At 43.1% G+C, this 18,601-nt stretch overlaps 1 protein-coding gene across 3 annotated transcripts in view; it reads left to right on the top strand.

The window, feature by feature from the left end:
- Nucleotides 1–18,601, top strand: part of ADGRF5 (adhesion G protein-coupled receptor F5) — a 75,318-nt gene that overhangs the window by 38,204 nt on the left and 18,513 nt on the right. For all 3 annotated transcript variants that reach the window (XM_063097013.1, XM_063097012.1, XM_063097014.1), the window contains 9 exons: nucleotides 207–377; nucleotides 2,412–2,588; nucleotides 2,718–2,824; nucleotides 4,348–4,406; nucleotides 5,286–5,428; nucleotides 8,750–8,971; nucleotides 9,920–10,123; nucleotides 15,059–15,229; nucleotides 17,585–17,794. In XM_063097013.1, the coding sequence (XP_062953083.1) occupies nucleotides 207–377; nucleotides 2,412–2,588; nucleotides 2,718–2,824; nucleotides 4,348–4,406; nucleotides 5,286–5,428; nucleotides 8,750–8,971; nucleotides 9,920–10,123; nucleotides 15,059–15,229; nucleotides 17,585–17,794 (1,464 nt within the window). The remainder of the gene's footprint in view (nucleotides 1–206; nucleotides 378–2,411; nucleotides 2,589–2,717; nucleotides 2,825–4,347; nucleotides 4,407–5,285; nucleotides 5,429–8,749; nucleotides 8,972–9,919; nucleotides 10,124–15,058; nucleotides 15,230–17,584; nucleotides 17,795–18,601) is intronic.

The raw sequence follows: 18,601 nt of genomic DNA, 5'->3' as shown, positions 1-18,601 counted from the left end.
AGGGAGGAGAGGGCAGGGAAGGGTAGTTGATGGTAAGTAGACACCCTTTTTTTTTCTTCTAAAAGTGTTCATTAAAAATTTTTAAGGGCTGATGTGCCCAGCATCCACATGTACCTGCCGTTACCTTTAACTGCTGAAATATCCTTCGTGATCTCTCTCCATCTTCCATGACAAGTTCTCACAGCCTTCGAATGCTTTCATTTCAGTTGCCACAAGGAGCCCTGCAGCTGAAGAGTACACTGTTGATATTGAGATCAGTTTTGAAAATACATCCTTTCTGGAGCCTGTCAGAGCTTACTTGAGCAGCCTCAGCTTTCCAATTCAAGGGAACAACACTGACCAAGTTAGAAACATTTTGAGCATGGAGGTAACAACAGGTAAGTAAGAGACCCATTGCTTTAGAATGGATGATTGGGCATATCAGGAGAAAGGCTGTGTGAGCTCCTTACAATTCAAGCAAATTATACTTAGTAGGCAAGTGAAATGACTCAACAGGCCCGATGTGTGATTTTACGACATCAAACCTTTCCAGGATGAAACCCTCAGTAAACTCTGCAACCAAAATTTCCTTATTTTAAATGGTGACCAAAGTTTACTTGGTGGTTTGTATGATGGTTGTCTTAAAGTGGTCCCAAGATATGGCCAGGTCCTTCATGACAAACTACTAGGTCCTCTTCCCCTGGGCAATAAATAGGTATTGCAAGGACTGGTTCAGGATATTACAAAGCAGCAAGTTTGATACTCTTTGGCATCATAGGTTAGGAAATAGGAACCTGGTACATGCCAGAATCAGAAGCAAGGCATTGAGCAGAACCTCCCAGACCATAGATTTGACTTTCTAATTGCTGACTCCCTTCCAAGGTCATGCTGGCCCCCCTGTGTCTCAGGGGACCATCACCCAAGACTTGATGTCCCATAGAAGCTGTGAGATGGGGCTACCCCTTATCTTATAAAAGGTTATTGCTTTGTAAATTGGAAAGCACTAAAAGATGTTCGGTTTTTTAATTTTAAAATGAAGACAAGAATAAAATTCTTGTTTTTTAAATTTTCTTGGTATTCTCCTATTTCAAACAGTCTACCCCAATGTCAGTCTGTGCTTTTTAATTTTTGATTCTTAATCTGTGCTGCTTGAATCTGCCATAGCTCCATCATGGCTCCCCTTGGATGTCATTTCCCACCAAATTCTATCATTAGCATTACTTTCCTCAAGGTAATCATTTTCCAATTAGATGTCCTCAAACCTCCCCCCCCACCTCCCAAAAAATCACTTTAGCAGTGGAATTTCAGGTCAGCCAGAGAGAGATTTTTCCAAAGGGGTTCTTGTTGGCTCCCCTCAAATTACCTCCAGCTGATAGGACACAGGACTGCACCCATGTCCAAGGAGTCACTAGAACTTGGTCATCTCTCCTATTTCAGAAACAGCTATTTGATGGTTTTCCTTTTGACAGTCTCTTTGTGGGATTTTGCCTGGGCACCCATCTGCAGAACAGATTGCTTCCAATGATGTGACTTTGGTCCAGCTTTAGAAACTGATTCAAAGCACTTTATTTTCAGACATTTTTTGATGTCCCCAATGGGATCATAAAACAATAAACATGTATTATCTCAGAGTTTTCAAGGGTCAGAAATCTGGTAGCAGCTTAGCTGGGTGGTTCTGGCTCAGGGTCTCTCATGAGGCTGTAATCAAGCTATCAGCCAGAGGTATGGTCATCTGAAGGCTCAACTGGGGCTGGAAAATTCACTTCCAAACTCATTTATGTGGTTGTTGGCAGGCCTCAGTTCCTCACTGGAATTATTGGCTGGAGACCTCAGTTCCTCACCATGTGGATCTCTCCATGATGTCTTTATGCCATGGCAGCCAGCCTCCCCCAGTGTGAGTGCAGAGAAAGAGAGAGACAGTGACAGAGACAGAGAGCGCACAAGAGAGCAACCAAGAGGGAAGCCACAGCATTTTTATAATCTAATTTCAGAAGTGCCATACCATCATTTCTGCCATATTCTATTGGTCACACAGACCAACCTTAGCACAATATAACGGGGCTCCACAGAAGGGTGTGATACCTAGAGGCAGGGATGGTCTGGAGCTATCTTGGAAGCTGGCTACCATACAATCTATGTCTAGGAATCTGTTTATCATCACAGACATCCAGTGGCTATCTGCTATTAGGAATGACCATCTAAAAGATAAGTCATCAGTCACTCAACAGTCACAGCACTCATCTTTCAGATGGTCATGTATAATAGCATGGTGATACATATGTGCATACATCAGTCTTGTGTAGCATTACTGAACTTTCCTGAAGGGCAATATAGAGTCAAGTTAGGGTTTCCTACAAGTATAAATACTTGCAGTCTATAAATGCAAAGGTGGTGACCACCTTCTCTCTCCTCACTGTTCTGGTTGATGACAGTCTGCAGACCTGCTGGAAATGAAATCTGGTGCTCCTGCGAGACAGGCTATGGGTGGCCTCGGGAAAAGTGCCTCCGTAATCTCACTTGTCAGGAGAATGGCAGCTTCCTTTCAGGGCACCACTGCAGTTGCATTAAAGGACTGCCTTCCAACGGGCCTTTTTGCCAGCTCCAGGGAGGTAAGTAACTGTTCATTAAATATTTGTTGAGTAGCTATATGACATCAGCCCAAGGAAATGTTTCTCTGTTCTGTGTGTACTCAAACACTAACCTGAGATTTTTTAATATTGCCCTGTGTTTGTCAACAGATCTTATCCTGAGAATGTCGGTCAGACTAAATGTGGGCTTTCAAGAAGACCTCAGGAATACTTCCTCTGCCCTCTACAGGTCCTATAAGACTGACTTGGAAACAGCGGTAGGTTTTGTCCCCAGGATGATCTTAATCAACCAACTGAGCTGAGCTGAGTCTATTGTATTCACAGTGGACAGTTTGCTTGGATTTGTCAGAATTTCTGAATGTGGATTTGAAGTTATTGATGTAGACCCGAGACGGTGAATTAAGAAGTGCTCAAATCAAACAGTGTTCAGGGGACAGTATGGCATCACTTTCACGTATACATAGTACTTCTTCCCAAGGTAGAACTAGTTCAGATAAGATTTGGTGTCATCAATTCACTGAGTCCTATTCAGCAGCCCAAGAACCCAGCCTAGAAGCATCAGTCAGTGCATTGCTGTTCTACACACACCACATAGATGAAAGCCCTACCTTCGTCTGGGTAGACTGACCCAGGGCTAGCACAGAGGGTTTCAAACCACTCTACACTAGAGGTCACTAGGCATTCATAGTCAAGACATTTAAATTTACTCACGTAAAAATAGAGAATATTCTACGAATGTTAAGTGTGTGCTAGACACTATTCTAAGTGCTTTACATTGAATTAATTCAACCACACCTAAATGCTTTGATTGAGTTATCTCATTTGGAACAGAGCTTCCCAGCTGGTGTGGCACAAATGATTACAGCTGGGCTGAGATAATGACCTTCCTTAACTCTCTGGGCAGCCAAGCCCCCGCCTCAGGCAGTGAGCAGCCTCCTGCTTATCCCAGTATGCCACACGGATCTTGTCATTTTCCATAGGTGCCATGATGAAGTGCTGATTTCTCTTGGACATCTGATTTGCACACCTGGCATATAATAGTTCTGCACAGCAGGAGAACCCTCCTCACACACACCACATGCTAAATTACGTACTTTTAAGAAAACAGAGTCACGTATTAACCTTTGGGTCACACTCACCCAGGTACCTGTCAAAGTGCTTTGCATTTTGTAGCCCCATAACTGTAACTTAAATCAAATAGAATTTCCTGTGGAATTGGGGTTCAGAGAAACAAAGTGGAGGAAAGATATCATCAGACGCCACACTGGCTCCTCCAGTGCTGCAGGAATCTGGTTGTGCTGCAGCCAGGAGGATGCCTGGCCACAGGGAGTAGAACTGAGCAAGGGCTCCAGCTGCTGCCCACGATGAATGAATGCAGCTGGTCTGAGTCTGGCAGATACGGGGCTCTCTGGAAGGCCTTACAGAACCTTCCCAGGCTCCGTGTATGGTGCATTCACCCAACCTTCCCTTTTTCTTGCACTCAGGGTCTTGTGGCTCTCCCTGCCTTCCCCTCTCCCTCCCCATTTTCTTTCCTAAGCATTTCCCTGAGTAAATTTTTTGCACATTTAATCTAGCATCTGTTTCTCAGCAAACCCAGACTACCAGAGGCAGTTAGGGATTACTTCGTTAAAGATCTGCTAATGCCAGCACTAACAAAATACATAGACAAAAATTTTATCCAGGGTGATAAGGAATATTCACTTTTTACTCTGTTTCAAATCTTTTGACCTATCTCTCACTAGACTTTGCTCCATGTCATTCGTCTTGCTTTCTTTTCCAGTTCCGGAAGGGTTACGGAATTTTACCAGGCTTCAAACAGGTGACTGTGACAGGGTTCAGGTAAGAATGCTATAATTTGGTCATTTCTATTTGATGGCAGGGACCAATACATTAGTGAAGGAGAAATAACCCATTAGAGACATCACGTTGAGTGCTCAGCAGGAGCATTTGGGTAGAGGTGAAGACTGATGCCAGGTTGCAGGGGCTTAATGGGAAAGGAAATACCCAGAAGAGTAGCTCACCCCTTGCAGATGTACCTGTGTAGAAGGAAGGAGAGAAAAAGACTTATGATCATTCTCTGCATGCAAGAATTTTGCAAACAAAGATATGGGCAAAGTTTGTAGTCTAGAGAGTTCAGAAATATGAAAATGAAATAATGTCATGAAATAATGATGCCTTTCTACCAGAAGATTCTGCTGGCCGGTCAGGACCATAGAGGTGCATTCTACAATGTGAATGGCTCCCCCCCTGGAGCTGGATACCCTGGCGGCCCTGAGTGGGTTTGCACAGTGTTTCAAAGACTTAGTTGCCAATCTTAAAATCCAGGAATGTATACAGGAACCTCCATTCCTGGATGTTTTGGGGCTTCATGTATTCCCCAGTATATCTGGTAACCCCGGGCCAGCATGGCTATGGGAAAACAGTCGGAAGGCTCTGCATTGCAGCTGCCTCCCTACGACCAGCTTGTATGACTCAGTTTACTAATCCCCATCTGACTACTTTATTCATTTATGTGACCTGGCTGCAGATGTTTAGTTGTGCAAGCCCTGCCTTGGGCTTTCATCTAGAGCTTGAAAAGAGGTTTATTTTGGTGAGTCCCTGAGGGTAATACTACCTAGGCTGTTGCTGCTATTTTGTTTTCCCCTGCAAATAAGCCAAAAGGATCTAGACTCTTCCAGGTCAGTTACTGCTTTACTAAACTGAGTGGTCTCCGTCCAGGCCCGGAAGCGTGATTGTGACATATGAAGTCAGGACTACAACAGCATCGCCTGCATTAATGCAGAAAGCCAATGAGCAAGTCGGACAGAACCTCAATCAGACCTACAAAATTGACAACAACTCCTTTCAAGCAGTTACTAGCAGTAAGTGAAAGGATGCTACAGTTTTCCTATATGTAGGTTCTATTTAGATGTTGTAATGGTGTTTGTTGTTACCTTTAAGCCTAGGAAATTGCCTTACAGTGTCCTCTGTGAAGAGAGATGCTTCAGTTCCTGGCACAGAGGATCATGTGCCATCCCCCCACCTGAGGCCAATGCCTCCCAACGTGGCTAATGTCACTGCACCTGGGAAGCAGGGGAGAAAAAGGCTGGGAGTTTACAAGGGGACTACAGAGCCATCTGGGTTTGTGGAGTTTTAAAAATTAACAGATCCAAAACATTTTTTAAAAAGTACAGCTAATATTGTGGTTGGGGTTGGGATAGTCACAAAATATACTGATACTAAAGAGGGGGCTGTTATTGTTTTAGAGCAGTGGGTCTCAGAGTGGGGACCCCAGACCAGCAGCACAGTAGCACCGGGGAACTTGTTAGAAAGAAATACAAATTCTTGGGCCTACCCCAGACCTACCAGGGCTAGTTTGTGTTTCAACAAGCTCTCCAGGTGATTCTGATGCACAGGTAAGCTTGAGAACCACTGCTTTAGATTACATGTAACAGTGGTAAATCCTGGGATTTTGGATATTTTCCCCCATTTTGCAGACGGGGTTCAGAGTTGATCTCTGTTGTGTTAGTGGATGGGTGGATCTATTGTTACTTGGGGGTAGTAAGGAGAGCTGGCTAGGCAGAGATTTGGCAGGAAGGAATTGGCTGGGGGGTGTTCTGGATAACTGAGGTCCACAACTCTGGAGTGAAGGCAATTCCGCTTTGGAGGCATGGAAGTGGTCTTCCATAGGAGAGGGCACGGAAAGGACTGTTGTAGGCACAACTGGAGGAAAAAGTCCTGTTCAGGTGTCAGTTTGTCCTCACAGCAGGTTTATACCCCTTTCTGTGTACATTCTCTGCTCATGTTTTTATACAGCAGGTCATTTTTAAAATAAAATCTTGAAAATGATCAAACTAGCTAAGGAAAGCATGAGAGATATATACGATGTAAGAAAGTGCTAGAACATAGGCAAGATGAAACAAGAAAATTAAAAAGTCAGCAAAATGTAAATAAAAATCAGAAAATTAAAGGAAAAGGAATAAATGGCCTAAAAGTGTGGGCTCACACAGGAGCAATCACAGCATCGCCAGCCCTTCTTGACCCCTAATGCCACCTGGTCAACCAATAGATGTGCTTTCTTTGCCCTGGAAAATTATTTTTATTTTTGGTTCTGAAGGCATAGGAGAATAGAAGTATCTAGCATAGTTAAACTTCACTTGTGATTCCTCTTCCCCCCAAATTCTAGTTGTACTGAGGATCACCAACCATTTAAACAAATAAGTATCCCACAGATTAATGGATCATGCTGTCAGTCCAGAAACATGCTGCCTATAGTATAGTTCACAAAACTATCTATGGCTTGTTCTTCCAAAGAGCAGTGAAGTCATTGTGAATGGCACTCAACAGCCCCTCTGGAGAGGGCATACACCCCTCTATGTCCTTCTAAGTCCAGAATGTGATTCTGTGATATGCACAGCCTGAGACCAGTACACAGGAATTTCTACCACCTGCAACTCCATGAGGGAACTCAGATACCACCCTGTTCTCCATAGTGTGGGTGTTGCTAACCCAGAAAATAGACATCCAGAAATTCATGTGACTGATTGTTTATAAAAATTATAATCGTACTTGGAAGGTGGGGAGAGGAAGAGAGCAAGAGAGTTGGTATCAGGAACTGATTTTTAAATCCATCTTTATGAGATGCAAAAGGCACATAGCCATCTTCAGAACAGTTCCATTTATTTTGTCATACATTGATCCTCTTGTGATGTTTGATTAATCAGCAGGTCCCTTAACCACGACATCCCCTTCTTTAATCATTCTGATAAATTTACGTTCAATTCCATATAACCAAGTAATACTGGCAGTTCTATGAATCTTACTTATCAACAACAATAGAAATAAAAACAGCAACACTGCATCTTTTCTGAATTAATTCCAGTGTGTCTACCTCTATTTCATCTTCATATATCCAGTGAGGTAGATATTATTATCTCCATTTTACAGATGAAGAAATGGAGACTTAGAGAGGGTAAATAATTTGTTCAAGGACACATAGTAAGTGTCACAAGTTTGTGTGACTTCAGGGACAGTGCACTATATTAAATATTCATAGATGGCCTTGCTTCCTAATAGTTGAATGATTATTTTAGAATTTTATTTTAACTGGAGGTCTAAAAAAAGTGATCAGAAAAATTTACATGTCTTGATATTTTGACTAGAACATCATACCACCCCAAATTAATTTTATGGTGTTTTATCCCTGTATTTATAAACTGTGGAAGGTCTGGCCCAAGCATAAAGCCCCATGCAAGAGAGGCCCTGCAGAGTCTCCTAATCCCAGATCCTCTGATTCCCTCAAGAAACACAACTCATGAAGGACATCAGACAAGAAATACAATTTAGAGAGGAAAAAACTACATGTGTTAGCAAAGGATGTTCATAAAACACATTCAAAAATAACCAATGTTGTATTTTTATTTTTATCAGTGAAATGACTTAATGCAGTGGTTCTCCTGTATTTACTGCCAAAACAACAATAGCTGTGGTTTCCCCAAGTCACCTTCCAAGGTCGTTCTCACTTCTCCTGTTTTCCAGACAAAGGAGCTGAGGCTCATTTTGGCTACACAAGTTCCCAGGGCCATACAGTTCCATGTGGGACAGAACAAATCTAGGCCTGTCTGTCTATACAGCTCCCACTCTTCAGGGTCCATGGGTGTTTGGTCTTAAAAAAATTCTTATTTCCCATCCCAAACAGACTTTATTTATTATCAATAATTAACTTGTTTTCCAAGTTATAACTCATTAGAGACTTAGGTCAGAGCTGTCGGCGAGCACAAGATAATCAGTTTTTGGTAAAAATCAGCTGACGTTATTCCAGTCAGTAACAAAGAAACTTGATGTTTGAGTTAGCTTATGTGGCTTTTTCATAAGCAAATATGCAATTTTCTACCAGACTTTTTTGAATATTGAAAATAGCTTTGGGATCCCATTACAACCATTAAGAACTCTTCAGTGTTAAGATACATGGTGCAAAGACCTCAAACAGGAAATTATGTCCCTTATATCTGGCAGGCTGTAACTCTTTGGGCCTCAGATACCAGCTATACAGGGATGGAGTAAGGGAACGCGTTGCCTGGCCCACACAGCTCCACAGATGCTGGGGGGACCTCTGAGAACCCCCGTGGTGGTGGCATCTGGTGAGTAGTGTTGATGGCATTTATTTGCTTTAGGATCCTAACATTTTTTCTTTGGGTTTCCAGATGAAACTAAGTTCTCTGTCATACCGGAAATCATCTTCGAAGGGGATACAGTAAGTCTGGTGTGTGAAAACGAAGTTATGTCCTCCAACGTGTCTTGGCACTATGGAGAAGGACACATCGACATCCAGAACGGCAGCAGATTCTCAATTTACACCACCGTGCTCGACAACATGACCTCAGTGTCGAACCTCACCATTTACAACATCACTCAGAGTGATGCGGGTGGGTTTCCCTTCAATGACTCGTGTGAGAAAAGGAACAAAGCACTCATAAAGAAGCAAACCAAATAACATGTAGATCGTGTTTTTCTCTTCTCAAGAAATCTCCTGGCTCCACTTTACAAAATTGGAAATGAATCCGATGGCATCAACTTTTAATTAATTAAAAACTATTTAATTTATTTTTGTTATTTTATTTTAGTATGCAATATTATTTTATTTATAATTTAATTTTTAATGGATTTTTTAAAAAATCTAAAATAGCTTTGTTGAAGTAGGATTGACATATAATAAACTGCACATATTTAAAGAATAAGTTTTGACACATGTACACCTGTGAAATCATCACCGCTATCAAGATAGTGAACATATCCATCTCCCCACTAAATTTTCTTGTATTCCATTGTAATCCCTCCTTTCTGCCTTTTCCTGCCCTTCTGCCAACTCCAAGCAACCACAGAACTATAAGTCTTCACTGAGAGTAGTGATGAATGTGACATATTCTAGAATTTAATTCCCATTGTAACCCAGATGTCAACAAGGCCATCTCTTTTTCTCTGTATGAAGTGCGCTGCAGACACATGGGTCCTATCACCTCTTTGTTAACTCAGATTTTACCACAGGGTTAAATGAGATGCCAAAATTATCCATGATCTTCCAATTTTTCCTACCTCTTCCATTCCTACACTTTTTTTCTTACTAGCAAAGTCCCTGAAATTTCTGCTATTTCCTTAAAACGTTTCTTTGCTCTTTACCTTGCGGCATCAGAAATATCTGCATTGACTCTCTGCACTTCCCGAATGTTCCTTTAGCAGTGTTTAGACTAAGTCTCAGATGCTTTTGAAAATTATGCTCCATGAAGTATTATGATGACACATAAGATGAGACTGTCATTTATCTAAGGAAATACATATGAGTAGTAATAATAAATGATTTTGTGTTTCCTATGCAGGTGAATATGTTTGCAAACTGATAGTAGATATTTTTGAATATGAGGCCAAGAAAAAAATAAATGTTACACCCATCCGAATTTTGGCGAATGAAGAGATGAAGGTGATTTGTGACAACAATCCTGTATCTCTGAACTGCTGCTATGAGAATAATGTCAACTGGAGCAAAGTAGAATGGAGGCAGGAAGGGAAAATAAGCATTCCAGGTGAGAATGTTGGATAAGCCCTTTGCAAGTAGATTTTTGCCTCTTGGCCAAATAAAGATGGGAGATGTGATGGGATGAGGGAAATGTCAGATGACTGTTTTTTTCTGGACTTGAGACTGTGAAAAAGCATGAGCTTTGATGTCAGCTCCAGCTTAGCCACTGCAGAACAAAACTCCAAAATTACATGCATTCAAGTGTCATTCTTGGGTTGTAGACAAGATGTCCACAGCAGAAGAACCAAGAGGAAGTAATCCCAGTGACTTAAGTCCATGACATTTCCCAGCTACAGAGAAGCTTGTCCCCACCTTCGTTTCTATGTTCAGCAAAGAGCTAAAGATGACATCAACAACTTTTTTTTTCAATTTTCTTTTTTTAATTTTAATTTTTATTGAATCCAAATTGATTATACATATTTTTTGGTTTCAACATTGAGATATGTTGATCAAATCAATATTACTAGCATATATATTGTTACAAATTATAATTATTTTTATGCCCCTTGTCCAATCCCTCCTCATCTTCCTTTCTCTCTCCCCTTTCCCCTCTAATCACCCTAGATTTCTTCTCTCCTTCTGAAAGAATAGTGGTTATTCTGTTGATTTGCTGCCCAAATGACCTGTCCAATGCTGAGAGGTGTGATCAGGTTCCCCAATACTATCATAGAGCAGATGTCTCTTCCATCACTATGAAATGGGCTCTGTGGAGACAGACATCCTCCTCCTTTCTTTATCTTTGCTGGTGACTCTCCTTGTGTCAACTCACTCCAGTGGCTGGTGGACCATCTGTGTGGTGGTTGTGGCATCTAGCTGCCTTTGTGGCAGCCATGGTTATTGTGCTAGGTATGGTGGGCCACCCACATGAAGGAGATATTTTTGTCCTGCTCTGTGGTGCTGGCAGTGTGCCTGGTTGTGGAGAGTGTCAGTTCCATGCCCTGGGTCACCAAGTGGGTCCCAAGGCACTGGCACGTTGTGCCTGGTTATGGGAGGGGAGTCCGGTCCTCTTCTCCATGCCTCATGTCCATGGGCAGACCCGAGGCATTGGTGCAGTGTGCTTGGTGGTAGGAGAGAGATCTGGTCCCCTTCTCCATACCCCAGGTCCCCAGGCTGGCCCTGAGGCACTGGTGTGGTGTGCCTGGTTGTGGGAGGGGGGTCCAGTCCCCTTCTCCTTCCTCTGGGTCCCTGAGTGGGCCCCAAAGTGCTGGCACAGCGTGCCTGGTTGTGGGAGGGAGGTTTGGTCCCCTTCTCCATGCCTTAGGCCCCTGGGCGGGCCCTGATGCGCTGACCTTGCATGCCTGGTTGTGGGAGGGTGGATTTGGTCCCAGCTCCTTACCCCATGTCCCTGAGCAGGCCCCGAGGTGCTGGCATGGTGAGCCTGGTTGTGGGAGGGGAGTCCAGTCCCCTTCTCCATGCCCCGGGTCCCAGGGTAGGCCCCAAAGCACTGGCATGGGGTATCTGGTGGTAGGAGGGATATCTGGTCCCCTTCTCTATGCCCTGGGTCCCCAGTCTGGCCTTGAGGCACTGGCATGGTGTGCCTGGTTGTGGGAAGAGGGTCCAGTCCTATTTTCCATGCCTCAGCTCCCTGGGCTGTCCCCAAGGCACTGGCGTGGGGTGCATAGTTGTGGGAGGGGTTCTGGTCCCCTTCTCCATGCTTTAGGTCCCCAGGTGGACCCCAAGGTGCAAGTGCCGTGTGCCTGGTTGTGGGAGGGGGATCTGGTCCCCTTCTCCATGCCTCGGGTCCTTGGGCAGACCGCGAGGTGCTGGCGTGGTGTGCCTGGTTGTGGGAGGGAGGTCCAGTTCCCTTCTCCATGCCTTGGGCCCCCAGGTGGGGACCTGAGGCACTGTCACAGCATGCCTGGTTGTGGGAAGGGGGTTCAATCCCTGGCTGCTAGGCTCAGGTCCCTGGGTGGGCCCCTAGGCATTGGTGGTATGCCTGTATGTGGGAGTGGGGTCTGGTCCTTAGCCCCAATCCTTGGGTTCCCAGGTGGGGCCCTGAGGTGCTGGTGGTGTGAGTGGTTATGGGTGGGGGTCCTGCCCCTGGCTCCATACCTCATGTCCCCTGGTGGACCCCAAGGAATTCATGGTGTGCCTGGGCCGGAACTAAGTTTTTGTCCTTTGCTTGCTTTTAAAACAGGGGAACTTCCTGTGGGAACCAGTACTTGAGCTGTGTGGTTGAACTACATTGCTGTTTTGCTGATGTTTCCCTAGGGAAGGCTTTTTGTGCAGCTCAGGGTTTAATGGTTGACCTTATAGGTACTTCTGGCTCTCCAGAGACCTGGTGCATCTGGGTTGTGTAGAAACGCTGATGTAGGCCTGAGTCTTTTATCAAACTGCACCCTGTGCAATTCTGCATCCCCGACCAGTCTCCTCTGAGTGGTCCTGGGCTGAGTGGGGGCAGATTTGCTGTCCTTGCTGTGTCCCAGTGTTCTCCCGGTGGGCCCATCCCCCCACCGTCTGTGCTCTAAACACTTCCCATTGGACGGGCCCTGCCTGGTCCCTTGTGATGACTCACTGGCCTCTGAATGGCTCCCTTTCTCAGCTGTTCTGGCTCCTCACTCCTGTGTGGGTCCACGGGAACCCTGTTAGTGGTCTTGCTTTCCTGGGGGCCGCCAAAGTCCTCTTCTCCCCTTCCGCCTCCAAGTGATTCCATCTAAAGGGCACAGCCGCGGCTTCTGCCGGCTCCTGCTCCATGTGCTCCAGCATTAAAGCTGCTGCAGCCGAAACGCTTAGAGCAGTTTTTTTCTTTCTCTCTTCGTGGCTTCTCCTGCCTTTGTGAGTTCCATAGGTCTCCCCTTCTCTTTACCTGAGCTCCAGCGGCCCCAGCTTGGACATTTTTTTAGTTGTAAATTTGTTGATTTGGGGGAGAGAGTGACGCTGGGGACCGTCTATTCCACCATCTTGACTGGAAGTCTCATCATTGACTTTTTATTGAAGTCTGACTTGGACCTTCTCACTTCTGTGTCTCTCTTCTCTTGGTGTCTGTCCTCACTTTTCTGCCTTTGTATCCACGCTTACCTCAATATTTTCTATCTCTGAGTCTCTGGCTTTATATCTATCTTTGTAGACCTGTTAGTCTCTTAATTGTTTTATGTCAGTTTCTAATCCTTTTTGCTTTTGTTTTAGACCCAAGATCTTACCTGAAATTCTCTACCTTCCAGTTTATACTGATGAATGATGATAAAAATAATAAATTAAACTCTGTTTTGTGTAACATTTTTTACTTAACCTGCTTTTGAGAAATACGTTATCGCTTTTAATCATATTTAAACTTGAGCACAATTTGAAGCTAGCATTTTTATCTCCAATTTGCAAATAAGGAAATCGAGGTCCAAGTTAAATGATTTATCCAAATATGCCACAATATAGAAAGAAAAGAAAGAATTGGGACTCACCGCAGATCTTGTCTCACACGACCAGTGTTTGTCTCGGCCAAATCATATTACCCAGGCCTGGTGAGCCAGCCCTGGAGCCAGCTGGTCTGAAGTGAAGCCAGTTTGGGCTGAAGAAGACTGTTTTCTACCACTCAGAACAAAATTCAGTTCATCTCTTAAAAAACAACAGTATTATGTGCTCATCTTTAAAGTAAAATATGGCTTTACCATGAAACTCATTAGTGCAATAAGCCTTTATTTTACAAAGCCTTTGCTATTGAACCATATTAAATTATAAAATAAAATGATCAATTTACATGCCAATTTTCCTGAGCACATCTATTTTGCAAAGCACATTTCACCTGCAGCATTTGTATTTGACTTTACTGTACTCAGAAGAATGGGAAAGGCATCTGGTAACTGTTGAAAATATTGACACATGGGACATTTATTTAGTCACTTCCCTAATTTTTAAGGAAGAGGAGGTGTAGGCATCCTGAAGGAACTGCCAGATGGGAAAAAGGCCTTGCACAACTCCCCTGGTACTGACTTAGGAGCTTTGGACTCTGAGAGGTGAACACCCTTGCCCTCTGGCAGAGGAACCAGGAAGTGTGCATTGCAGATGCTCAGAGACCTCGCTACTGCGACCACTTCTTCAGGCATTCCCGATGCCCAGAGTGAGCTGACTACAGAACAATGGATTTCCTGCCACAGCGGTGGCTGCCTGGGGACCTGCACAGTCATTTCTCTGATGAATTTAGCCTCTGCTCTGGCTCCCTGCCCCTCTTCCTCTTCTCCTGGCTGCCCCCTCTCTGGGAGGAGAGAGAACGGAGGGACTGGAGTAGGAAAAATCAGCCACAAGGTAGAAAGTAGAAACCTAGGCCAGAGGCAAAGGTGGCTTGGAGAGTGTGACAGTTCTGGAAAGGGAAAGGAAGGTATGGAAAGGGAGCTGTTTTAAATGAGAAACTGCTGGTAACTGAAAAAGCATGAAATTGAAGCTTCCACTAAAACATAGAGACTTAAAGTGGGAGCAAACTATAAAAAATGCTTCTTAAGTCATAGGAATATCAGATGTCCCATTATCTATCCTTTTTTCAGTAATAATAGTAGTCCAAATAATCTGACATATTTTTTCCTTTCAGTTAAAATTATACCCAAACACCTTGCTCCTCTTTTGTATTTTTCTCATTACAGTGACCATCACTAATGGTCTTTGTTAGGGTCAGACTCCAGCCGGGCATTGTTCTAAGTGTTTAAACATATAATCTCATTGAACCTGGCTACAGTCCAGTAGCTATTATTACTCATCCCTATTTTACATCCAGAGAAACTGAGACACAGAACAGTTAAGTGACTTTCTCAACAATACCCTGCTAGTTACGTGGTATAGTTTGGGAAGCCAGGCAACCTGGATTCAGAGTTTGCAGACCTGACCACTATCTTGTCTCTCCATTCGAAGAGAAGAACTCTATTTAAAGAGTAACTCTTTTTTACTGATTCGGCCTCTTTGCTACTAAATCAGAGAGTTACTAACTGTGACAGCAAAAGAATCAATTATGTCATTGCAGGAAACGCTGAAACAGACATAGATTCTAGCTGCAGCAATTACATCCTCAAGGCTGATGGAACCCAATGCCCGAGTGGGTCATCTGGAACAACAGTTGTCTACACTTGTGAGTTCATCAGCATCCGCGGAGCCAGAGGCAGTAAGAACATAGAAGTGACATTTATCTCTGTGGGTAAGGACTCTTTCACTAAAATCTTTAGTCATGCATATGTTGCACCCTAAGTAAGGGCTGCCAATCAGCTGGGAATATCTATGAGAAAAACAAAGCAGGGCCTTCTCTGGGAGTGGGATGTGGTCGGGGCAAATCACACAGTGGGAGATAGAAGAGGAGTTCCCTCTCTGCCATTTAACTTTGGATGGAGTCTTTTCAAAATCAGGAAGGGTAAGGGTAGGAAACGGAGGCTTCAGAGAAGGAACTGGTGGCATTGCACTGGTAAGGCAGAAGGCGGGCTAGGAAAAAGAGTTTCCCACTCAGGTGAGTCCTATTATCAGTGAATCTATAATGAGGACAAAGCCCCTAATTTCCCCATTTTTCCTCCCACAATCCCACTCTCCCTTTCTTAAATTCCAACAGCCTTGTGGCTGGCCAGTTGGCTCAATTGGTCAAGGATTTGGATCCTGATACATACCTGCCAACTGCCAAAAAAAAAAAAAAAAAAAAAGACAATCCAATAGACTGGCTCAGTCCCCCACTGCCCCTCAACTCCCTCCATCGTCCCTCCTATCCCATTTCACCTATCCTATATATAGATAGTGCTGCAGAAAGCTTTAAAAATCTAATACATTGTGGTTATTTTTACAGTTGAAACAAGTGTTTTTTAATTTCTCAATTCAGTTAAATTGGGCCTCTTAAAATTATCACTTCTCCTCATATCATAAAGCATTATAGTTGCACCCCATCTGCAAAAATGGGGCATTCAAACTTGTTTTTCCACCTGTCTTACAAAAATGAGCTATTTAGATAAGTCATCAGACCCTTTTTGAACAACTTAGAGAAAGGACTGATATAGGCTGTACTTGATACTCTCGTCCATGTTTGCTGCTATTGTGTGACATAGCATTTTAACAAACATTACAATGAGGTTTATATGAGCCCACATAACCAACCCAACTCTGAGAGTTAAAACTGGGAGTACGTAATCATTCTCACTAGAGAAAACTGCAAGTTGCTCAAAAGACCCATGAGCTCTTCTACGGCAATAATGTGTTCAGATGACCTCATCTTTCCTCAAATTGTTCGTTATAACTTAGCCCTTACCTGAAAAAATGAGGCATGTCTTAGGGACATGTTTGGTCTTTGCTGGAAGTCATAGGTCTGGTTGTCTGGACCTCATCTGAGACTGAGGAGAACCAGATTCGTGGTTTCATGAGCCTTTTCCTTTCCACTCTCAGGAACACCTAAACCTTAGAGAACCATCTCAAGACCCCTGCAGCCAGTGAGGTCAACGCGAGGCACACGCTATACCTTGCTTGAGTGACTTTGGGGTGCAACTGAATATTTGAATCGCAGCTTCTGAAGGGCTTCTGATTTCTTTTCATTATGATTAAGGATAAAATTTTACACTGATTGGAAAAGCAGGCCAGTGATAGTGGGCTCAAGGCACCTATGGAAGACTGAAGTGAATGGCATTTAAGACAAGCTCAAAGAGAAGTTGAAAGATAGAACAAGAGGCAAAAATAGTGGGACGTTCATATACACTTTCATATTTGTAATGTTCTTATTAACATTTTTGGTGAATGATTTCTCATGAGCCTATGAGGAACTTCTCAGAAAGAGTAAATTTACAGCTGCTTTAATTACAATTGCATACATAAATAATTATATTACTATAATTATATAATTGCAATTACAGTTAGGCTGCCCATACATCACAATTTGCATGAGACAGTCCACATGTAATTATTTGGGTAATAAACTCTGTGATCCCTTTACTTAAAAACGTAGTTCCAGAATTCACTCCTTTGCTTATTATGCACTGACTGTGTACTAGACCCAACACTAAGTGCTGGGGATACAAAGACACAGAAGCAAAAGGCCTGCCCTCGAGGGCTCATATTTTTATGGAGGAGAGATATGGTAAGAGAGAAATTTATATATATGTGGTATTATCAAAATGTGTTTTGAAAGAGTAGAGAAGGAAGTTTTTACAATACCCAGCCATTTATTCTCCTTGAGGTGTCACAGAAGAGGTTGGAGGGGATCTTGGGTTAAGTCCACACTCCTAAGTTTACAACCTTTTGCCCTGCTGATCATCAGGAGCTAATTCCAGCCACAAAGGGGAAGTGAAGGAGTTCCTAAGGCATGAGATGGAAATGAATACAGTTCAGAGCACCACTGGGAACAGCCTAGAAACAAGTAAAGCCCAGGAGCAGCAAGATACCAATCTCCTGTTGACCCAAGCAGAGTCAGGACGGTCCTGTTTTTTCTGTCTCTAGCTTAAATTTCACTCGTGTGCCTGTATCACCAGAAAGACTAAACATTGGACTTGTTGGTTTTGTTTTGTCTGTTTTGTTTGCATTCTTTCAGCCAATATAACAATAACCCCGGACCCAATTTCTGTTTCTGAGGGACAAAACTTTTCTATAAAATGCATCAGTGATGTGAGTAACTATGATGAGATGTACTGGAACACTTCTGCTGGAATTAAAATATATCAAAGGTTTTATACCACAAGGAGGTATGCTGATGGAGCAGAGTCAGTACTGGCAGTCAAGACCTCGACCAGGGAGTGGAATGGTGAGTGATAGGCCAGACACTGTATTGTGCTGCCTGGACCCCTGGAAACACACAACAACAGTTACCATCCATGAAGGATCTGCCCTGGGACATGCCTTTGCCAGCTACTTCATATTAAATATGTCTCCACATTTAATGTCACAGTCCTTTGGTGGCAGATGTCATTATTCCCATTTTACAGATGTGGAAATTGAGGCTCAGAGAGGATAATAAATTTGCCTAGGATTATACAACTTAAGTTGCAGAGCAAGGCTTGGAACAAGTTTCTCTGATTCCAGCCTGTGCTCTTGTCATTAAGTTAAGGGGATTGTTTTTAAAAGTATTTTTACTAGACACTTGGAGATGTTTCACCCAACTGTGTTATAGAAAAGTTAGGTAAAGGTTTTATATGCCTGGTTCCAAACAAAGAAACATTTTTATTTCCTATTTACCTCTATTCGTTGTTCATGTTGTGAGGAAATGTGAATCTTTAAAAGCAAAGAGAATTTTTTTTTTTTTTTTTTTTTTTTTATTTTTATTTATTTTTTATTTTTATTTTTATTTTTTTTTAAATTTTATTTTGTCGATATACATTGTAGCTGATTATTGCTCCCCATCACCAAAACCTCCCTCCCTTCTCCCTCCCCCCCTCCCCCCCAACAATGTCCTTTCTGTTTGCTTGTTGTATCAACTTCAAATAATTGTGGTTGTTATATCTTCTTCCCCCCCCCCCCGGTTTGTGTGTGTGTGTGTGTGTATGTGTGTGTGTGAATTTATATATTAATTTTTAGCTCCCTCCAATAAGTGAGAACATGTGGTATTTCTCTT

This window comes from Cynocephalus volans, chromosome 5 (assembly GCF_027409185.1).
Source record: "Cynocephalus volans isolate mCynVol1 chromosome 5, mCynVol1.pri, whole genome shotgun sequence".
NCBI classification, from domain to species: Eukaryota; Metazoa; Chordata; class Mammalia; order Dermoptera; family Cynocephalidae; genus Cynocephalus; species Cynocephalus volans.
The sequence above is the reverse complement of the archived record's forward strand: the minus strand, read 5'-3'. Positions and strand labels throughout refer to the sequence as shown.